At 33.5% G+C, this 25,114-nt stretch overlaps 1 protein-coding gene across 1 annotated transcript in view; it reads left to right on the top strand.

Annotated features, from left to right (window-relative positions):
- Positions 1-25,114, top strand: part of SPATA17 (spermatogenesis associated 17) — a gene marked incomplete at both ends in the record, with an annotated part of 210,323 nt that overhangs the window by 17,501 nt on the left and 167,708 nt on the right. The window contains one exon of the mRNA XM_081299767.1: positions 14,376-14,426. Coding sequence (XP_081155893.1) covers positions 14,376-14,426 — 51 coding nt within the window. The remainder of the gene's footprint in view (positions 1-14,375; positions 14,427-25,114) is intronic.

Genomic DNA, 25,114 nt, shown 5'->3' with positions numbered 1-25,114 from the left:
TATTTTCCCAAGGGCATAACCCAGTGACCTACTTCCTTTAGCCATAGCCTATCTGCCTACAGTTGCCACCCAGTAATACATTCAAATTATTATTTATCAAATGGATAAATCCATCGATTTAGGTTAAAGCTTTTGTAAACTAATTAGGTCATTTATGAACATTCCTTCATTGTTTAGCATATGAGCTCTGAGGGGAACACCTTAAATACAAACCATAACAAGAGTTTCTTCTGAGACTTTACTATTTTTTTTCCATGGTCAATTGACTTCTTTATACTCAAACAACCTTGGTTATTCTAATTTTGTTTAAAGAACCTTCACAATGTATGCATTTATATTTACTTATCTGTTGATGATTGTCTATGCTTTCTAGATGGTGAGGTCTTTGAGAGTAGCTACCATAGCTCATTTTTAGATCAACAACATTTTAGATTAATGCACAGTTCTTAGCAGTCATAAACATCCTCATGAAATCATAAAGCAAACAACAGGCCATCTTTCATAATCTCTTCATTTTATTAATAGGTACAAATAAGATAAATAAGGAAGGGGGAATGGGGATAGGAAAGACAGTAGAATGCATTAGACATAACTTTCCTATGTTCACATATGAATGCATGACCAGTATAACTCCACATCACATACAATTACAAGAATGGGAAGTTATATTCCACGCACATATAATATGTCAAAATGCACTCTAATGTCATGTATATCTAAAAAGAACAAAAAAAGATTTAAATAAATCAAATATTTGTTCCAAATGGATTTTTATAGAAAGGTATCTCCATTTGTGGTTATTTCACTGATGTTTTTGCTATTAATATTATTGGAAAGTAACAAAAGATTTCATAGTGCCTTTATGCTAGCTATTATTTACTAAACGCCTGCTATTTACTAGGCATTTTGCAAACATTCAGTTTTTGTATCATGATGTACATAAACAGTTATCTATTATAATACCTATTCATCAAGTTAGGAAACTAGATCTACTACACTTGTTCATGAACACAATATACCATATTTCATATAGAGAGCAACCTTAAAGTTGTTAGAAAAGCTTTCACATTGTATGTTAATTTTCTGATAATAGCCAACATTCTCTGCTTTATCTCCAGGAGGACAGAGACTGTGTCTCATTATAGTTGCTTTCTCTTAGCATGGTGCTTGGCATTCAGTAGATATTTAGTTAACACATATAAATGAATTGAAGAATGAACACCAATACTGTTGCTATTCGCTTTATCAGGTAGAAGTTAAAAATTGAACCTGATCAGACATCAATCTCAGTATAACCTTGCTTTTTTCCTTTCTTGACTTGATTTTGGTTAAAAGTATCATTTTAAAAAAGTAACTCTTTGAAGTCAGAAATCAAATGCTTCTATTTCTGTTTCTGTTTAATACTTTGGAAAGGAAAAATTTGGAAAAAATGTAACTAGTAAGTACATGTTTTCCCAAGTATTTCACCTACTTTTCTTCTCTTTTTATTTTCTCAAATTGAATACCCATACGTTGTTTTTTTTTGTTTGTTTTTTAAGAGAGAGTGAGAGAGGAGAGAGAGAGAAAGAGAGAGAATTTTTTAATATTTATTTTTTAGTTTTCGGCAGACACAACATCTTTGTATGTGGTGCTGAGGATCGAACCTGGGCCGCACGCATGCCAGGCGAGCGCGCTACCGCTTGAGCCACATCCCCAGCCCCAATACCTATACATTGTGGTAATACTTTTATCTTACCTACGTATAAATGGTCCTTATTGTTTATTTTAAGATATATAGAGATATAGAAATCTATTGTCTTGAGAAGATATTTCAGATGCTATCGTAACTTAATTGTACTATTTTACTGGAGAATTAAATTTATTATTTGAACCTATTTTTTCCTACAAAATGGGGAAAATATGTAATTAAATATAAAATTTATATTAATGCTTTTCAATATTGTTTTCCATACCCAACGTTTTTACATTTTCTTTCCTTCGGTTTTTGACATATGATTTTCTTTCTAAATTTTTTCTTTTTCTAAAATTATTATTCTATTCATATTTCAAGCCACTGAAAGTGTTTTAATTTTGAAGTAATTTAATGTTTATAAAAAGTTGCAAAACTAATATAAACTTGTGTGTTCATCACTCCGATTTCTTCACTCACATAAAGAAATTTGTTTTATTATTTTCTCTGTATATTTATTTTTAATTTTTCTCTCTTGCTACATACTGTTATTTTTTAATTATGAGACAAAGTTGCAGAATCTATATCACCTTATTTCAAAAGGTATCAGTGCATATTTTCTATGTAGCCATATTACAAGGGATCAAAATCAGGAAATTAACATCTGTACAAAGCTATTTTCTAATCTATAGACTGTATTCATATTTTATTGATTATCCCAATAATTTTATTTATAACAAAACATCTTTTCCAGAGTACAAACTAGAATTTCACATTGCACTTGTTTGTCAAGTTGCTTTAGTCACTTTTAATCAAGAATGGTTAATTCTTGAGTCTGTTTTTTCTTTCACAACCCTGATTTTGATAAGTAAAGGATAAGTATTTTTAAGATTATTTCTCAATTTTGTTTTGTTGTTGATTCTACATTATTAAATTGAGGTTATGCGTTTTTAGCAGAAATATATCATTAGTGCTTAGAGTCCAGTCTCCTCCACAGTTGTTCCAAAACTTACTTATGGAGTATTAGGTATCTCCTTGGAGCAATGGGAATGCTAATTGCTATGTTTCTTCATTTTAGAACATAGTTTTAGGATGCCTAAATGATGTCAGTTTCCTTAATGATTGTTGATATTAACTTTAACTATTTAAAGTGTGGCATCTCTCAGGTTTCTACATCATAAACTATTTTCCTTTTATGAGTCAATATTTAAACACCCTGTGTATATCTTCTTTATCATCAAACTTTTGTAGACTAGCTTAATACCCAATGATGATTCTTACCAGAATCAATCATTACTATGTTTGTCAAATAATGATTTTTTTCTATAACCCCACAATTTCTATTTACTTACTAATAAGCTTCTGTAAGGGCTTTTCCTTCTCTTCCAATTATTTATCCATATATTTATATATGTATGAACTGATGAATTCCTATTTTATTCAATGGATTATAATCAGTCAGTGTCACTAATTATTTTGGTGCTCAAAGTGTCCCAGATTTTGCCAGTGGAATTTTTCAAGGCAAATTTTTTGAAGAATCAAATTATTTAACCAGGAAGATCAATGAATGAAAGTATTTTTTATGGAGTAATGGGCACTTAAACCATATTATTCATTAGTGGCTATGGATGTATATCAGTAGTATAGACAAATACAACAGAGTGTACATATTCATGAGGTATTCTAGGACCACTACTGACTTACTTGTATTGCTGTATTTTCTCCTCAAGCTTCTCATGAAGAGGCTTTCAATGATTAATGAAACTTACTTTTAAAAAGTCTCAAAAGGTACCAGAGTGTGTACATTTCAATGATTGATATTAGAGTAGCAAACTTGGTGATGTGTATTTATTCTAATGAGTCTATGGTTGGAGAAAAAATATTTTTAAAAGTTCAAGTAATAAACCACTCAAGAAAATTTGATTTGTTACATTAGTGTCTCAACTAGATTTGATCAAAAAGGCATTATTCAGCATGATCACCAAGTAATCCTCTGGTTCTCAAAATATATTTTCCTTCACTTCATTCTTTATGATTTCTAAATCTATTAAGCTTTAAGTTCTTTGAGAATAACTCTTATTTATTTATTTCTGCCATTATGTACATATTGCTTAATATAAGGCATGAAACAATCCTAATGGGGTCTCAATAAATATTTATTGAAAGAGATTAAAGTAGCTCTTATGTACTGGTTGTCTCGTGTGAACAGAATATTACACTAAGTGTTTTACATTCTTAATGTGTACATCAACTATTACACTAAGCCTCTGAATACTGTCATTAATTTATAGATAAAGATTCTTAGGCTCAGGTTACCTCCCCTAGGACACACTGTTAATCGTAATTGGAGACCAGTTCAAACCCAGTTTGATCTGATTCCAAAACTCATACATTGAGCAGGTAGGCAATTCAGTATCAGTCATTACTAGAGAGTTTCCTCCTTTGAGGTATCCAGAGGTCCTGGGTGACTAAAGAAGTGGCAGTTTATCAGAGATATCTGCCTTCAGGGAACCTTCATGCAAAAGATACCCATTGTCTAAAATTATGTTTGATCCTTCCAAGTTCATACTTTTAAGACTCTTAAGACTGCTAGGCCACATAAAAGAAATGAGAATTTTTGCCAGAGCTTAGAGTTTAGTTTCCTTCATAGCTGCCACCAAACTTACCCCCAAGTATTAGACACCTCCTAGGAGCAATAGGAATGCTGGATGTTGTATTTCTTCATTTCAAAAGGCTAATGGAAGATGAGTTGAAGATACTTTTAAGATTGCCATAGTTTATCCTGTCACACACGTTAACACACAATGTCACATATATTGTCCTGTAGTCATGTTTAAACCATCATTTTCCAAACATATTTTGTTTAATTTTTTAGCCTAACAGCTATTTATACTAATATAATGCCTTGTAGTGTATGGTTACACTATAAGTTAAATGATACTTGATAGTGACTTGAAAACTTTAATAACAGAACTCCTTTTTTAACAACAATTTAGGAGAATTTTTGTCCCTATATGTAAAATAGGTACTGTCACAAAGCTATTTTGGAAGCTAGAGAAATGGAACTACTTAGATTCTTTTTCTGTGACCTCTGTTATCACCTGAGCCACCAGAGCATGATTTGAAAGCTGCTGATTTAATTTGCTTGTCTTTGGAAGGATCTCTGGAAGGATCACAATGAAAAAAAAGTGATATTATTTGCCTGCAGGAAAGAAGACTGAGTAGTTGAAGAATAGAGTCTTTTCACTGTAAACTTTTGTAGTTTTTAAATTTCAAATAATATAAATACATTATATACTAAATAAATTAATTTAAAAAGTCAATTTAGTATGGACTTACTCCACCAAACATGCATGTATGCACACTCTTGCATGTACGTGCAGGTGCACACACACACACACACACACCATAGAGATAGTAAGTGTTCATATGGAGAGTTAATGTATGCTCTAAAGGTCAAGAAAATGGCACTTGAAGTGAGCTTGGGAAAAACAGCATGAATGAAATTTTGAAATTGAGAATGAGCATAGTGTGTTGAGAAACAATACAGATGTTGACCAATCTGGCACAGAGTTTGAAGAATAGTAGAAGGTAGATAAGCAGTGGCATGTCACATTTATAAAATCATTTCCTGCATTTATAAAGGAATTTCTTACTTAAAAACATTTATTTTATGTTCATATGTTCCTAGTAATGTTTTGGCATGTAGAATGTGCAGATGGTATCTTCATATTACAGATGAAGAAATGGAGGCTCAGAGAGAAAAAATGATGTGCCTCACATACCAAACTCACGATCCATATAAATGCTTATGGATGCACATGTTAAATACTAAATGTCTTCTCTGGTTATCCTTTAGCTACTCCAAAATTTCTTCTGTGAGCCAGGGTGGGTTATATTCCTGTTCAAAATTATTTATAATCCACTCAAAAAAGATGATTCATTCCCATTGCATTGATTTTGGGCTGGGCCATGTGTTGTAAGCTGATGAGTCATATGCCACACCCAAGTTGAAGATGTAAGAAGCTGTTTTAGGCAGCTTTTTCGCTATTGTGACTTTAAGATTGGATCAGAAAAATTTTAAAAGAGGAAAAGTTTATTTGAGAGCTCATGGTTTCAGAGGTTTTAGTCCATAGAAAGCCAGCTCCACTCCTCAGGCTGGAGGTGACGCAGAACATCATGGCAGAAGGGTGTGGCAGAGGGAAGCATCTCACATGATGATCAGAAAGCATAGAGAAACTCCACTGGCCAAATACAAATATATACCCCCAAGCCATGCCCCAATTTCCATCTGCTCCAGCCACACCCAACCACTTCAGTTACCTCTCAGTTAATTCCTCTGAGGGCATTAATTCACTGATTAGGTTAAGTCTCTAACAACCCAGTCTTTTCTCTCTGAACCTTCTCTCATTGTCTCACATATGAGCTTTTGGGGGACACCTCTCATCCAAACTAGAAGGGAAGCTTTCTTACTCCTCCCCTCCTGCACACCTCATGTCTGGGCTGTGTATTCAGCCTTGGAGCTGAGATGAAAAGACATGGGGAACATAACTATAGGGAACCTTAGCTCACATCATGAGAGTCAGAAATATACTTTTTTGTTTTGTAACCTGATGAGATATTTTCTTTTCTTTTTTGTTTTCATGATACCAGAAATGGAACCCAGAGGTGCTTAACAAGTGAGTCACATTTCCAGCCCTTTTTATTTTTTATTTTGAGACAGGGTCTCACTAAGTTGCTTAACACTTGATTGAATTGAGTCTGGTCTCAAACTTGTGATCCTCCTGCCTCAGCCTCCTGAGTCCCTGGGATTATAGGCACACCACACCCAGCAGATAGGTGCATTTTTATCTAAGTGAAACTGATTGTGCTAGGGATAACAAAAGCAAGGATATTTATAAGAAACATTCTGAACAGGGATACTTCCAAATGCTTACAAAAAGATGCTTGGAGCTTATGAGTTTGTGATGATGTTAGTACACCTCCATGTGGAGATATTCTTGTAAGACATTGATGCTGTCTCAGCAGAATGTCTGGTACATCATAATTAGCACTCAGCAAATGTTTATTAAACTAAATTATTGAATGGGCACTTAGATTAAGGGTCAGAACTGAAGATAAAAGCTTTACAGTCATCATTATAAGATGACAAGCTTTTCTACCTAAAGAAAAATGTAGCTAAACAATAGAGCAACAGGCCAAGAACTGTGGCTTGTGGAATATATCAGGTAGAGTTTAGTAAGAGGCAAGGGAATTAAAATAGAAAATAAACAGGATAAAAAGGGACATAGCATCACAGGGGCCAAGGAAGAAAATATGTAAGAAACTTGGTGTTGGTACCAGTTTCAAAGTGGCAGTGATCAAGCAGAAAGAGAACTGTGAAGACAGAAGTCCTAGAATCTTTTTATGAAGGTTCTATATTTTTAGAGACAGCTTTCCTCAAAAATATCAGTATACTAGAATGTTTCTATCAAGGTTCTTAACTAATTTTCACAATGACATAAATAGCTTATCAAGTCCTTAAAGTGGCATGTGTTCTCTACTACAGTAACCTCATTAACCCAAAGAGTAGAACTATTCTGGTGTGATTGGACACTTTCTTTGGTTCTGTATGACTGTTGTTCTTATTTTTTTCTTTTCAATTTCCATTTCATACCTTCCTACTTAACTTTCTTTTTTAAATATAGTAACATAACCCAAATTTGCATGTCTTAAGGTTCCGGGACTGTTGATTCACAACCATGAAAACTCTTTCCTACTGAGGATGTGCTCTGATTCTTCTGTTTTATTAACAACCAATTTATAGTCACCCAGGGTGTGTGCTCACTGCACATGCATTTCAATGCATGCTGAACCATGAGTGTAATTTTACTGTGACCTGCTAGTTCTACTGGACAATCAGCCATATCGTGTTCTGTGTAGCTTCTCCTTACTGTTCTCTGCTTTATTTCAAGTGATGATATAAAGTCATTTTTTTTTTTGAGCCAGGGTGTTCCTATGTTGTTTAAGCTGACTTTGAATTCCTATGGTCAATTGATTCCCCTGCCTCAGTCTTCCAAGTAGCTTGCAAGTTCAGGTGTGTTTCACCATGCGTGTTTATAATAGTTACTCCCATAGGCAACAATACCAGAAAAATGTTAAAATATCCTTTCATCACTGTCTAGTAGATTATTAGCATATTAAGTGTTCCCTGAGTAAATTTATTAATATAAACTAGGACAGTTTGTATACATTTTTATATTCTTAAATTTGCAATTCTGTCTTATATTTATCACTATAATTTGCATTACATTTAACATCAAACTTGCTATTTTTTTAGATCATAATCTGGGGACAAGAAAGTATAAAGACTTATAACATATGATTAACTTGACATGAATTATTGTTAAATAAATGTAAGTTAACTATAATACTGTAAAGCTCAATGTTGTGCTTTTAAATTGAGATTATCCACTTGAATAACATGTTTGATAACCACATTTACAGGCAAGTTAATTAAAATTTTTGTTGAAATGTATTAATAGCCTATGGTAGAACAATTTAATTTTAAAGATAATTATGATTTTAAAAAGGTATATTGTTCAAATTATAAAAACAATTTATTACATTGCTGAAAATTAGGGTTCATAGACTTATCTGTGGCTTATATTTTAATACTTAATACAAAGTATCCATATATGATCATTTAAAAAATAATAAGGGAAGGAAATTTTATTAACTTTAAATAGGATGAAGGATACCATTATTTATCAAATTGCTTTATGATATCATGATAAATACCAGCAATTTTTTCTTACTACAGATGGTAAATATATGTAAAATATCAGTCACTAATTTTAAAACTGAAGATTGTTTCTATAGACATTTTTATTTCTTCTCATTAGGTGAACAAATATTTCTTCTATAGGTGAAAAATTCCCAACTCTTTTGATATTTCTCCTTGTAAGACTTCTAAATCAGTTACAAATAATAAGGCAACATTCTTCACATTTTAATGTCAGAGCAGAAAATTGAAGTATATGTTGTTTATTCCCTTCAGAGAGTTACATTGTAAATAAACACCTAATGCAGGTCAACCTAAGACTCTATGTTATTAATATTAATTAAAAATTTTATTAACATATTTTCATCATAATGATGAAATGAGTTTAGATTTGATTCACTTTTATTTAAAGATTTTATTTGTAGTAACCAAGAGAAAGAATATAATTGGCTTTTGATTATTTTTTATGGAAAAAGAAAAGTTATTTTAAAAATCAACTGCTGGTAATAATGAGATGGTTATCAGTTATCAGATACAAGGCAACTATATGCACAGTTACTTGACAATAAATTATTTTAATTATTAAACTCAAAATGAAAGGAATATGGCAGTAAATGTAAAGACTTGAACTCAGTAAATATCTTGTCCATTTGTGCATGGCTTCTGAAAGTTGTCATCACTTTAATGCAGGCAATTCCTTTGTATCATTCAGTCTGGCAAATAAAATCAGTTGACTTGGTAAAGTGATATAGATACATTACTCAAAATTATTGTGACTGTGTATTACTTTAAGGGTTCTACTTTTGAAAGAGTTGGCCATTTCCTCCTTGAAATACATCTCTTCTTGGTTACAGTCAGAATGTTCAACAATAAAGAAAAGAGTAAATAACATATGGTATGTTCAAATAACAAAAATACCAGATTGTCAGTGGGGCAGACTGGGCCTACCCTGGGCCTGGGCTCCAGTGCAAGTAAAAAACAAAAACAAGTAGCCATTGTATATTACATATGAAAGCATATTGAAGGAATCTAAAATCAAGGAAAGGAGAGATCTGTCTAGAGCTTTTGAATAGAAATTTAGCCATCAAGATCTTAAACAGAGGAATTTGCAGTCAGGGTTTAATACAAGAGGTAGAACATTTATAGTTGACAAGATATGGAGCATATGAGGCCAAATTGAAGTGCAGTTTGTTGGGAATGAGAGTAGGTAATTGAATGTGCTGTGCACCTGAATATGAAAACCTTTGAGATAACACAGGAGTTGTATTAAAAAAAGAAAAAGAGTAAGACCTTTAGCTAGGTGTCAGAATCTTCATCCCAAATGATTGGAACATTTTGGGAAGGACAACAAGGAGAGAAAGGATCAAATGGTCCAGGTCCAGAGGCTAAATGAACAACACCAAAATTGGCAATATAATAAAATTGGAAAAGTTGAGATTCAAAGTTTGCCATCTTTGTTTCTTTCATTATTATTTTTTAAAAGAGATATGTCTTACTGGTTTGAAAAGTTTTGAAAATATCCAGTGGATCTAGGAGAATTCTTACTGTTTATTCCAGTTGTTTATACTTAGAGTAAGGGAGAAAAGATAGTTTCTTCTAAAATATTTGTAAATAAGAACAGGAGATAGATTTGGGGTGAAAGGAAAGGAATGAATGTTAAGACAAAGTAATATAAACATGGAAATAGAGAAGAAAAATATGCACTAATTTATGAGATTGAGGTTTAAATGAAATGAGTTGTGAGAGGTAATTGGAAAAAAATATTGGAACTTGATGGTGAACTTTGAATGTTACTTTGACCTGTGAGGTAGTGATTCTAACTTACTGTTGTGCAGGGGCTCAGACCCAGGAAACTGATTCAGGATCTCAGTAGGTGGAAGAAGATGCAGACTGCAAAGCACACTTAGGATAGTAGACATTATTCAGAGGTGGCAACAGCTTCTAGCCTCTAACTTCGGCTTTAGCCCCCAGCCAGTTCCATTTTGCCTCCTCAGTTCCATTTAGCCTCTTTTTATATACAGTCTAAACAAAGAAGGTACACTGCCAAAAGGTTCCTTCAGTGAACTCATGCACACAAGCAAATTTATTATCTCAAGTAAATATAGTGAATCGGAGTGTTTCTGATCATGACTACACACTAACCATAAACAACCAATTCATGGCCTTGGCTACATACTAAAAACATAAAACATAACAGCCCACCAGAAGCCTGGACAAGGGAGCCTAACTATCACCATTTGGGGGCTGCCCCAATATTTATCCACCCCCTTTTGTAAATCACCTGATAGAAGGGAGGGAGGGAGAGAAAGACAGGCAGGAAGAGACAGACTCAAATATGGGACATATTCTTATTAGTATTTCCCTACTAGGGAAATAAGAAGATTAAGTGTTATGTACCTTAGTTTGTAATTTCATATCTCTCCCTCCTGGAGATCTGAAAAATTCAAGAATGTTAATTACTTCAGTCAGCCTAATTAAGATGCCTTCCTTACCTTAAGCAACTGGAAACCACCAAAAGTCTGCTTTTAAAAAATTTAAAATAACTTGATTAAAAAAAACAATACTTGACTAAATTAATCTAGAAAAAGTGTTCAAGATGAATTAAAAATAAGATTATGCAGATATGAGGACTTTCAGTCATGGGATAAGAAGACTTGACAAAGCTCAGGGAATTCAAAGTGCTGGGTGAGAATGAGGGACTCAATTCCTCAGTGTAAAATACAAAGCAAAGAGCCACTGTGAAGTGAAGTAGTCAGAAGTTTATCTTAGACACAGAATATTATTCAAAATACTTGGCAGTCTATACAGGAAGTTCATTCACTTGTCAGAATTGGTGACTAACAAATCAGAAAGGACACCTGTTATAAATAACATCTGTGAACACTCTAGTCTAATTTTGCTGAATAGTAGCTCTGTCCAAAAGTCCTTGTGTATATTAGCCACCCCGCCAAATATTTGAGTGTTCAAAAGAAGTATTTTCTTCTAAAAATTTTTCAGAAGCCTTCTAAAAATAAAGCTAGATAATATGACAAAGGCCATACAGCTAATAAATGGTTGATAGTGTTCAAATACCCTCATCCCAGGAATTCTTTATACTCTGTTTTAAACACAAGACATCAGTTCTCTTTATCCATCTTTGCTTGTTTCCAGCATCCCTCTCTCTTTCCCTTCTTTCTTTTATTCAGCAAGCATATGTTGAACATCTAAAATTGAGCACCACATTTCCATTACGATGAAGCAGTATATACTCATTTTATGTTTAATTTTCACCTTAGATCTATAGTCTTCCCATTTAAAATATATGTGGTGTCTTAATCATAAAAGAAGATTAATAAATACTAAGGAAAATTAAAAACTTTGTCCATTAAGAAATTACAAAAACTTGTCATTCTTGGATATTTTATTCACCATATGCTTTTCTTGTCCAACTGCATATCATGGCCAAAAAAAAAAATTAGGACAGAAAATAATTTTAAGAACAAAGATTTTTATATTTAACTAATGTAACCAAAGTATAAACATTAATGTAACAAATAATAATCATTGCTCAAGGTGAATAAACACAGAGATAAAATTTTATATAACACTAAGTATTTCTCCCAAATAGCTTGTGGAAATGCACAGTTCCTATTCACATATAATTTTTGTGTGTTTTTTAAAAGAAATCATAATAAAATATATACAAAATAAAATTTACCATTTTAATCATTTTAACTGTATTATTCAGGCCTTAATTACATTCACACTGTTAATTCAATCATCACTACTATTTATTTCCAAAAATTTTTCATCATCCCCAACTGAAACATACTCATTAAACAATATGACTTCCCCCTAACCCCTGGGAATCACTTTTCTACTTTCTATCTGTCTGAATTTGACTACTCTATGTATGTCATATAAATGAGATCACATAATATTTGTGTCACATTTGGCAGGAATGTCTTTAAAAAGCATCTGGGCCAGAGAATTGAAAATAAATGTAGTACCAATTAGCAGTTCACTTGAGACTGAAATGCTGGAATCAATGTGCTTTTCCACCTCTTAAATAGAGAATTCAGAATTCTTAAGTTCAAAAGCTATATCTTTATTTCCCATTAGTTGAAAATAAAATTTAGCCTTTTAAAATTTTTTGAAGTTTACTTGTAGCTAAATCATATACTTTTAGACACAAAATAATAATGCTTTTCATGACAATCAGCCATATCCATTATTTTATCTCATTTTAATCTTTATAACAACTCAATGAAACATGTAATGCTTTATTTTCTAAGGATAAAAATCAAGACTGAGAAACTTAAAGTAACTTTTGCAAAGTCAGCTGGGCATGGTGGCAAATGCTAGTTACTCAGGAGCCTGAATAGGGAGACTAAGTAGGGAGGATCACTTGTGTCCATGAGTTCAAAACCAACCTGTGCAATATAGAAAGATCCATCAAAAAATTTAAAATAAAATAACATAAAGCAAACTAAGGGATTGAATTCAGGGACTGAGTCTCTGATTCAAAAAAAATCATACACTACTACTTTTAGCGTCTACTTTTAGTGAAATAATGTTATGATAAAGATAAGAAGCATCTTTTCTGTGAGGCAAAACTTTTTGGAATATGTAATTTCCAATAATACTTCTTCCTTATAAAATATTTAATAGAAATGTCTGCTTCAATATGACTTGAAGAAATAACAGTTGTAAAGTAAATATTTTAAATCACCTCAAATGCCAAAATCATGCCTTGCTTGCTATAAAGGAAGAAAGAGAATTTAAAATGAAGTAACATTGTGTTCATTTGTAAATAACATATTGCAACCAACTGTTTCTTAATTGCTCAGACTGTTGATAAATAATCCAGCCCGGCTGCTCTCCACAGACAATTTGCTTTGGATCAGACCAGGCAATTCAAACGATACTAATTACAGGGAAAACTTTTTATATGAATTCTTGTTTGTCATGGAGAAGAAAACTCCTTGATAAAGGGTGAAGGTTTTTTTTCTTATTTTTGTCCTAAACAAAGCACTCATTACCAAGGTGGAAATTATGTTAGTTGAATAAATTTTGATTGAATAAAAATGGATCAAGTTGTATATCATGTTGAAAAATGTGTATTTCATTGGTCTTACTGCTTATTGTACCATCATGAGTTATGTTAACATTTCATTTTCATTAAATGATAGAGAAGATGTAGAAGCTTTATTTAAAGCAATATTTTCATTGAATTAAGCTACATTACTGAATGATTATTTACTATAACGGAGATTTGTATATTAATAGATGTGTCTTTACTAGACAGAAACCAAGACTTCAGGAAGTCTTAACTTTGTCAAGGGATTTGCTATAACATGATATCATTGTATTTATGATTTTATAGTGTTAGAATGAATACTAAATGAAACAAAATTCCCAAGGATTACTCAGGAGGCAGCTAAGTACATAACATTTTGCATAGATGGTTGGAAGGCACAATTTTGCTCCATCACTGCATCCATATCCTTGAACGATTTCGACTGAAGACAGCATTTCTTTGAATTTTTCATTAAACCAGACGTCTTGAAATATGAATTCCTTTTATGTTTCTGTGAGTTTTGGCTAAAAGAACCCCAGTGAATAAATCATACAATACTACGTGTCACCAGCACTTGTGAATATTTCTGCTTTGTTATTCTATTCTCAGTAGAGCACCATTGATTATCAAACTCAGCGGAGAGCATTTTATGATCATATATCTCCATTAGCTCCTAGTTTGACTACCATAGATTTTTCTGGTTAAGCTTGCATTATATATTAGGAAGCCTATCTCTTCAATACAAAGTTTGATTTCATTTTTCTAAGCCTAGAACTCTTATTATGTATTATGTATAAAGATTCTTATCTTTTATATGTAAAAATAGGCTGCACTGTCTTTGTGCAACTGAAATGTATGCCATCTTTTTTCTTCTTGATTCACAGTTAGCACATTATACTATGAAGATGAATCTCTACAATGAAATGGCTGTCAAGGTAAATATTTCTTCACTTGTTAAACAAATGAAAAGTCAATTGTGCCCTGAATTCACTTTTAATAAAATGAGCAAAGCAGAATAATGCAAATTTGATTGATATGCTAATGGTAAAGGGAGAAAAGAGTACATAGTTAAAAAGTTAGTTATGCTAACAACATAAAAATTAGAGTAAAAATTAGAGTATTAAAATTAGAGTAAAATGTAAAATATGTAATTATAAATGCTGTGTTTTAGAATGTTAAATAACTCTGGGCCATAACTAGAGAAAGACTGTAAATATTAATGAGGCAATGTATTAGTTTCCATATGTCATATAGAATATTGTGATAAATAGATGAACAGGGTTCTGGAATATAACATTCCTGCCCAATAGAAATCAATTAGAAATTATTCATGTGATTTAACAGTAATAAAATCAGTTTTCAGCTTAGAAGTTTTATCTGTGTCATTTCTGTGTTCATTTTTACTTGCTATTTTTCTAATACAAAGCTAACTTCAGCAACTCTAGGGCTTGAACTTAGTTGCTACCCAGATTTGGGAAATTGCTACTTCTTCCTCCTCCTCCTCCTCCTCCTCCTCTTATTATTATTATTATTATTATTATTATTATTATTATTATTCTTTTGTCTCAGACAATATGGTAACAGCTTAATTGCCAAACTATTATAAACAGAGAAATGTCTTAATTAAATTTCCTTAATATTCTTAAGATCTACATTGTATTTCTTTATTAAACTTTTAGTTCTTACTTCTGAAATAGATTTTATTTGGATAAAGTACGGTTGTAAATACTTTCCAAAAGGCCTCAAAAGGCCTGGGTTGTACCACAGTGGCAAAATTAACTATTTTGTATATTGTATATTGCTTTTCTCTACAGGTTTAAATGTGTAGGGAACCTAGCCCAGGAACATTCTCCAGTACACTGTCCACTTCTCTGCTCTCCTGGAGTTTGTGAAATGATGAATTCATAAGAAAGAGATTTTTTTCCTGCTTCTTCTGTAGCTGCAGAGTGCTATTTGCCTTTTTCAGTAATATTCACACCGGGAAACAATTTGATTTTCTTTTTCTTTTCTTTTTAAATGGGAATGTTTTAGTTTTAAAATTTAGAGGTTTAAGATTCTCTGTATAACTCTGCCATAGACTTACCCTTTGCATCTTCAAAACCATTAGATTCTTTCTTCTCTGCTTACTTCATGTCAGATATATCTCTTCAGTAAAAAGTAATCAATACTGAGAACTTAAAGCAGTTAATGACCAAAGCCTGAGATATCCCTGTAAGGAGGTCAACAGAGAATATCACAGAAGATCTTCCTGTTCCTCTCTACTGCTGGAGAGAAGTACAGAAAACAAGGTTCAAAAAATGTACACTTATGTTTATTATTCATATTGAATTCTGATGTGACTTGAATAATTAAGATTCCTTTAATCAAGATTAGGCATATATAAGAAACTCACATCTACATGAGCCACTTGGAGGGCAGAGCTTTTTATTTATTCTAGCATTATACTAAAAGCTGTTATTTCCTGGTAGCTCCATTCAATGTCAGTTTGATATCAGTTTGTCTTTGATTAACATCATTGGACAATGTAGAACTTTATCTGAGTCCTGTGATCCTAGAAAACAGCAAACATTAAAAAACAAACAAACAGGTCTTTGTGTTTTAAGAACTGCTAAAAAAGAAAAAGAAAAAAAGAAACAAAACAAAACCATGTTTCTCCCTATGACTTAGATAAGATGGACAAGACACATAGATATCCAACTTGTTTACTAATGACAAAGCCAGACTCATCACTTCAGATTCCCATTCTTTACCTAAAAAATAATAAGCTCATTCTTCTTGATGTACTGATCAATTGGAACAATGTTTTTTTAAATTCTTTCCACATGTCCCTGCACTTTGGTCAACATACAATATCTTCTTAATATTACCTCTTGAGAATAAACTGCTTCAGGATAAAACATTCTCTGTCTTACCATCCACTCATGTCATTCTTTTTATGCACATCAAATGTTTTCTAGCTTTGTTTACACCTTCCTATAAAAGAAAAACTTTTGTTGCCTACCTCTTGACATGCTTAGAAATCTTATGGCCAGTGTTCTCCTTGTTGCACTGGTCCACCTCTGAGTATTGTAGGCACTCCTTTCCTCTTCCTCTTGCAATAATCCTTTCATTTAAAGCCTCTGCTTACTTACTAAATCTGGATTTTTTTTTCCAACATGATATTTCAGGAGAGAAGCGTTAGGGTGGAAATATAATGGGGTTTCAATCAATGAGAGATGATATTTGAGGATTATGTAGAATTGAAGTTATCCATTCATTTACCTGCAAATGCCATGATTTTATTCTTTTATTGCTGAGTAAAATTCCATTGTGTATATATGCCACATTTTTTTATCCATTCATTTACTGAAGGGCATCTGGATTGGCTCCACAGTTTAGCTATTGTGAATTGTGCTGCTATAAACATTGATGTGGCTGTGTCCCTGTAGTATGCTGTTTTTAAGTCTTTTGGGTATAGACCAAGGAGAGGGCTATCTGGGTCAAATGATGGTTCCATTCCCAGATTTCCAAGGAATCTCCATACTGTTTTCCATATTGGCTGCACCAATTTGCAGTCCTACTACGAGTGTACCATTTTCCCCACATCCTCGCCAACACTTATTGTTGTTTGTCTTCATAACAGCTGCCATTCTTACTGGAGTGAGATGATATCTTAGAGTAGTTATCCACCAAAGACACTCAGGAATTTCTGTGAGACTACGGGGAGTATGTAAATATTACTGTGGAGAATGTATAATAAAAACATTTCTCCAAAAAGAAGAGTCTTCCTTCACAGGTTAACTTTGTAATAGACTGGGTGCTTTGTGTTTCTAATTTGAGATAATCAGGTATGAGGTCATAAGTAACTCCCCATATAAAGATTAATATTTAGCATTAGTTGATCACAGAGACCAGTGACCAGAACTGAATTCATTTGTAAGTGGATTTTTGTTAGATTGTACTTTCCAAAGTTTTGCTCTCTATCTAAGTGAGTGGCTGAAGAGACCAATGTGTGGTCCATATACCTTTGTGTTGTTCACATCTGAAAATAACAACCAAACCTAACTGGGTGCCAGTAGCTGAAACTTTGTTTCTAATATTACTGCTCTGCTTTTTCAGTTCATAAGTTATCAAGTAATTATGTTCAAAATAATTGCCCTGGAAATTATTTAAATATAATTGGCTATGAAAGTCCAGGAAGAATAACCTCTAAGGATAACAGATAACTACCAAAATCAATGAGCAATAATATTCAGACAGATATACATATGCCCAAATCATAGAAAGGATAGTCACTTAAAATAAGTAAAAAAAAAAACACTTTCATCTTAGTTTGCCTTATGAACTGAGCCAGTTGCTATTGATTGCTAGCATGATAACTGGTTACAATTCAGTTGTCAAAGAGGCTAGTGAAACACAGAAGTTGTTCAAATTTATATATAGACTACCCATCCCTAAAGCGATGTCACTCTTTTTTAATGAAGAAAAAGTACATGTGTATAATTTCATTTTATGTAATAGATATTAATATCCTTATTTGATGCATCTACTTTTTAAAGGGTCACCTTTTCTCTAAAGAATTTATGATCCCCCTATCCCTGTAGAATTGATCACTCTCTTGTTTTTTATTTCCCTATTTTACCAGCGACATACTTTTGTTATAGAACTTGTAACATTTTATTAACCTTACTAATTTATATGCCAGTCTCCACGCCACACATGCTGTAAGTCCCTTGAGGCCCAGATCCTATCTTCTTCATTTTTGTATATCCAATGTCTGACTTTGATAGGGGGTTAAATATATATTCCTATATAAATCAATGAAGTGAAGTCCATTTTTGTTATACAAGAAGTTAAAAAAAAAGTCTTTTGCTTTGAGTACATTTTCTATACATCCCTGAGTACCCTTGTTGGAAATTATTTAAGCCTTTGCTGGAAGAACTTTGAGCCTTTTTTGATTACCTGATTAGGCTGTATGGTGTGGATAAACTGGATGTAGTAAAGTAAAATTTGGTTTGTGTGAAATTTACATGTGAATGAAGACCTCATGAGATTTCGGACCTTGCCTAAGTACTGTAGCACTAACAGGTTTGAAGGAGGTTTGCTATGATATAAGCTGCTGTCAGAACCCACAGTATGCCTTTACAGAACCCCTGTTGCTGATTTGCTGCTAGGCCAGTGACAGTCAATTAATACAGCAATAAATTGCTCAGTAAATTTTTATCTTAGCTCCTGGGGCCCTATTCCTCCTGTTTCTCAGTGTGACACTTTATTTCTTTTTTGGTCTACAATTTGACTTTACTAGAGATTTGAGTTCTGCTTTTCCTCTGGCATCTTTGCCACTGTTATCAACCCCATTTAAATTTGGCTCCTAACTTTTCTTTTCAGCTTTCTCTCCTTTTGGATAGCAAAGAGATCATATGAATTCATGATCTGGTTTGGCTGTTCTACTCATTTTTCTCCTGGTCCCATCTAGATAGACAATTGAATATCTTCTTATAGTGTGGAACAGTACTTACCCTTAGTTGGTTTTTGTTTTTGCTTTGTTGTGGGTTTTTAAAAAAAATGTTTTTGTGGTTTGGACATTGAACCCAGTTGTTTTTGCATGCTAGGCAAGGGCTTCACTCCTTAGCTGCATTTGCAGTACTCTGATCCTTCATTTCTGATGATAGCGGGTATATATATACACATAAGTACGTAGATGTCATCTCAAGCCCACCCAATGCATACTCTAGAGACTCTGGTTCCTAATAATACTATGCAGATGCTAGATGAGGGCAAGAATTACTTAATATGTGAAAAGCCTATTTAAAAATATCCCCAAGTAACAGGTAAAGTGAGCTTTGGTGGAATTATTCCATCCACCCTAAGATTTATTTTTTATTATTTGACCCTTCCTCCAGAACCTTGATTCATGGTTCTCAGTTCTCCGTGCTTTATCTTGTTTTTACTTTCTGGCCAAACCCATGTATGAAATCTTTTCTATGGAATGGGGTATGTTCTATACCTAATTCTTCCATTTTTAGGGGGAAAATAACCTAAGACAAACCTCACATACATTCAACCTCAACCTAATTACTTGAGGCCCCCATTTATCCAATAGAAGGATTCTATATCTTGAAACTACCTAAAGATGTATATAAATAGCTGATAGATAACTGAATATACCTTAATAAAACTGACTTACAGTTAGAGATATGTGTCTCTGAGGCCTGGCAAGAAACAGATTACCATAGCATATAGTATCAAATATTCATAAGTTAGAACCACTAGTAAATAAGATTTAGCAATTATATAGCAGTTACCATTGTTCAGGTATCATTCTAATATATTTTTTAAATATTTTGAGTCTTCTCTATAATTCTCAAAATCAACTCTCCAAGGCAGGTATCATGATACAATTTGAAAGATGAAGCAATGGACTCTGTCCCCAAATCATAAATCTAGTAAGTTACAGTGAACCCAAAATGTATTGTTACTCTCCCACCTTCCTGACAATTCTGGTCGCATGTAGTCTTGATTTTACTTTTCTCTCTTTTTCAAAATTTGGATACAAACAACTATAGCAACCCTGAACCAAGATCGTAGGGGGAATTTTATTGTTTATAGCCTGGCTTTCTTGGACAACTGATTTCATGATTCCAACAATTTATGAGCATCCTTACTGGTAGGATATTTTTAATGGAATTTTAAGGTTTTTGACAGTTAATAGAAGACTAAGTTGAGGCATCCCAATTCATTTATATGCTTCCCCTCCTAGGCAGAATTGGATGTCTTAGGTTGAACATTTCCATCATATAAAATAATATTCATGCACTGACCTTCACATATTCCCATTCCCCAGCATAAGAAATCATCACCTATTATATCCCTGATGAAACATACCTCTTACTACAAATTTAAATAGGGTTTTTTTTTTTAATGGAGGAAGTAACAAATGATAAGAAAAAGAGAAACTGTCACTTATTTTCTAATTGGAATCCAAGGTATAGATTACATGAAATCTTGTGATCCAAATGTCTTAGTTGGTTGTATTTGTACCTCTATGATGCCTGTTTGGGGCCTTAAAAGACAAATGAAAAAGAAGAGGGAACTCTAACTTTTTAAAAAACTTTGGGATGTGCTGGGGTCATGGCTCAATAGTAGAGTGCTTCCATGGCACATGTGAAAGACTGGCTTGATCCTCAGCACCACATAAAAATAAATTAAAAAGGTCTTAAAAAAAGAAATTCTGCTAAGGGAAGGATAACTTGGACACAATTTCTATTAAAAAAAAACACTTTAGGAGTCCCACAAAACTGTTACTAGGATTGCTATATTTAACTTCTGCTCATTTTCTGTCTAAATTAACTTTTATAATATACAGTCTTCAGAAACCTAAACAAATCAGAATGCATAATATGACAACATCTTTGGAAATTAAGAAGGTCAATTCTCAGGGAAATATGTATTCCTCATAATGCCTTTGGAAAGCCTCATTGGGTTATCTCATACTTCCTGGGTCCTTGTTTGCCTGACTACACTAGAACGACTGGAGCAATACAGCAATATATATCTCAAGAAGTGCTAGTTTGCAGCATTTTAGAGATCTGCCTGATAAAATATGTTCTATTATACTTTTCCTTTCAGTTTCAAAAAATGAAAAATGGAAATAATCTAAAGTTTACAGAATTTTTTTATTGATTATTTAAAGCATTACATAGCTCATGATATATCATCTTTCATACATTTGACTCAAATTGTGTTTTCAACTCCCATTTTCACCCCAAATACAGATTGCAGAATCACATCTGTTACATATTCACATTTTTACATAATGCCATATTAGTGACTGTTGTATTCTGCTACCTTTCCTATCCCCTACTATCCCTCCTCCCCTCCCCTCCCCTCCCATCTTCCCTCTCTACCTCCCCTGCTGTTGTTCAATTCTCTCCCTTTTTTTCCCTCCCCCTTGCCCCTCATGACCTCTTATAATGTTATGTATCATTGAAGGTCTCCTACCATTTCCATATGCTTTCCCTTCTCTCTCCGTTTCTGCACCCCATTCGTCTTTGTTTACTGTAGTCTTTTCCTCATGCTCTTCCTTCCTGTTCTGTTCTTAGTTGCTCTCTTTATATTAAAGCAGACATTTGGCATTTGTTTTTTGGGGCTTGGCTAGCTTCGCTTAGCATAATCTGCTCTAATGCCATCCATTTCCCTGCAAATTCTATGGCTTTGTCATTTCTTAGTGCTGCATAATACTCCATTGTGTATAGATGCCACATTTTTTTTTATCCATTCATCTATTGAGGGGCATCTAGGTTGGTTCCACAGTCTAGCTATTGTGAATTGTGTCGCTATAATGATTGATGCAGCCGTATCCCTATAGTGCGCTCTTTTAAGGTCCTCAGGGAATAGTCCGAGAAGGGCGATAGCTGGGTCAAATGGTGGATCCATTCCCAGCTTTCCCAGGAATCGCCATACTGCTTTCCAAATTGGCCTCACCATTTTGCAGCCCCACCAGCAGTGTACAAGTGTACCCTTTTCCCCACATCCCCGCCAACACTTATTGTTGTTTGACTTCATAATGGCTGCCAATCTTACTGGAGTGAGATGGTATCTTAGGGTGGTTTTGATTTGCATTTCTCTGATTGCTAGAGATGGTGAGCATTTTTTCATGTACTTGTTGATTGATTGTATGTCCTCCTCTGAGAAGTGTCTGTTCAGGTCCTTGGCCCATTTGTTGATTGGGTTATTTGTTATCTTATTGTTTAATTTTTTAAGTTCTTTTTACATTCTGGATATTAGGGCTCTATCTGAGGTGTGGGGGGTAAAAATTTGTTCCCAGGATGTAGGCTCTCTATTTACCTCTTTTATTGTTTCTCTTGCTGAGAAAAAACTTTTTAGTTTAAGTAAGTCCCATTTGTTTATTCTTGTTATTAACTCTTGGGCTATGGGCGTCCTATTAAGGAATTTGGAGCCCGACCCCACAATATGTAGATCGTAGCCAACTTTTTCTTCTATCAGACGCAGTGTCTCTGATTTGATATCTAGCTCCCTGATCCACTTTGAGTTAATTTTTGTGCATGGCGAGAGAAAGGGATTCAATTTCATTTTGTTGCATATGGATTTCCAATTTTCCCAGCACCATTTGTTGAAGATGCTATCCTTCATCCATTGTATGCTTTTAGCCCCTTTATCAAATATAAGATAGTTGTAACTTTGTGGATTAGTCTCTGTGTACTCTATTCTGTACCATTGGTCCACCTGCCTGTTTTGGTACCAGTACCATGCTGTTTTTGTTACTATTGCTTTGTAGTACAGTTTGACCTCTGGTATTGCTATACCTTCAGATTCACACTTCCTGCTTAGAATTGCTTTTGCAATTCTGGGTCTTTTGTTTTTCCATATGAATTTCATGATTGCTTTGTCTATTTCTACAAGAAATGCCGTTGGGATTTTGATTGGCATCGCATTAAACCTGTAGAGAACTTTGGGTAATATCGCCATTTTGATGATGTTAGTTCTGCCTATCCATGAACAGGGTACATTTTTCCATCTTCTGAGATCTTCTTCTATCTCTCTCTTTAGGGTTCTGTAGTTTTCATTGTATAAATCTTTCACCTCTTTTGTTAGGTTGATTCCCAAGTATCTTATTTTCTTTGAGGATATTGTGAATGGAGTGGTTTTCCTTATTTCCATTTCAGAGGTTTTGTTGCTGATATACAGGAATGCCTTTGATTTATGCGTGTTGATTTTATAACCTGCCACTTTGCTGAATTCATTTATTAACTCTAGCAGCTTTTTTTGTAGACTCTTTTGGGTCTGTTAAGTACATTATCATGTCATCCGCAAATAGCGATAATTTAATTTCTTCTTTTCCTATTTTTATGCCTTTAATTTCTTTTGTCTGTCTAATTGCTCTGGCTAGTACTTTGAGAACTAAATTGAATAGAAGTGGTGATAGAGGGCATCCCTGTCTTGTTCCAGATTTTAGAGGGAATGCCTTCAGTTTTTCTCTGTTTAGGATGATGCTAGCCTGAGGTTTAGCATATATAGCTTTTGCAATGTTGAGGTAAGTTCCTGTTATCCCTAGTTTTTCTAGTGTTTTGAACATAAAGGGATGCTGTACTTTGTCAAATGCTTTTTCTGCATCCATCGAGATGATCATATGGTTCTTGTCTTTAAGTCTATTGATGTGGTGAATAGCATTTATTGATTTCCGAATATTGAACCATCCTTGCATCCCAGGAATGAATCCTACTTGATCATGGTGCACAAGTTTTCTGATATGTTTTTGTATTCGATTCGCCAGAATTTTATTGAGAATTTTTGCATCCAAGTTCATTAGAGATATTGGTCTGTAGTTTTCTTTCTTTGAAGTATCTTTGTCTGGTTTTGGGATCAAAGTGATGTTGGCCTCATAGAATGAATTTGGAAGAGCTCCTTCTTTTTCTATTTCTTGAAATAGCTTGAAAAGTATTGGTATTAATTATTCTTTGAAGGTTTTGTAGAACTCCGCTGTATACCCATCCGGTCCAGGGCTTTTCTTGGTTGGTAGTCTTTTGATGGCTTCTTCTATTTCTTCCTTTCTTATTGGTCTGTTTAAATTGTGTGTGTCTTCCTGTCTCAATCTGGGCAAATCATATGCCTTAAGAAATTTATCGATATCTTCACTATCTTCTATTTTATTGGAATATAGGGTTTCAAAATACTTTCTAATTATCTTCTGTATTTCTGTAGTGTCTGTTGTGTTATTGCCTTTTTCATCCCGTATGTTAGTAATTTGAGTTCTCTCTCTTCTTCTTTTCGTTAGCATGGCTAAGGGCTTGTTTATCTTATTTATTTTTTCAAAGAACCAACTTTTAGTTTTATCAATTTTTTCAATGGTTTCTTTTGTTTTAATTTCGTTGATTTCTGCTCTAATTTTAATTATTTCTTGTCTTCTACTACATTTGCTGTTGTTTTGCTCTTCCTTTTCTAGGTTTTTGAGGTGTTGTGTGAGTTCATTTATTTGTTGGTTTTTTTCTTTTTTTGAGGTAAGAACTCCAAGAAATGAATTTCCCTCTTAAAACTGCTTTCATTGTGTCCCATAGATTCCGGTATGTTGTGTCTGTATTATCATTTGACTATAAGAATTTTTTCATCTCCTCCTTTATGTCTTATATAACCCATTGATCATTCAGTAACATATTGTTCATTTTCCATGTGCTGTAGGATTTTTCCTTCCTTCTTTTATCATTGATTTCCAATTTCATTCCATTATGATCAGATATGGTGCATGGTATTGTCTCCACGCCTTTATATTTACTAAGAGTTGCCTTATGGCATGATATATGGTCTATCTTTGAGTAGGATCCATGTGCTGCTGAGAAGAACGTGTATCCACTTGATGATGGTTGATATATTCTATATATGTCGGTTAAGTCTAGGTTATTGATTGTGCTGTTGAGTTCTATAGTTTCTTTATTCAGTTTTTGTCTAGAGGATCTGTCTAATGGCGAGAGCGGTGTGTTGAAGTCACCCATAATTATTGTGTTGTGGTCTATTTGACTCTTGAACTTGAGGAGAGTTTGTTTTATGAACGTTGCAGCTCCATTGTTTGGTGCATACAAATTGATGATAGTTATGTCTTATTGGTGGATGGTTCCTTTTAACAGTATAT

The sequence above is a fragment of the Spermophilus citellus genome, assembly GCF_964194105.1.
Source record: "Spermophilus citellus genome assembly, chromosome: 6".
Lineage (NCBI taxonomy): Eukaryota > Metazoa > Chordata > Mammalia > Rodentia > Sciuridae > Spermophilus > Spermophilus citellus.
The sequence above is the reverse complement of the archived record's forward strand: the minus strand, read 5'-3'. Positions and strand labels throughout refer to the sequence as shown.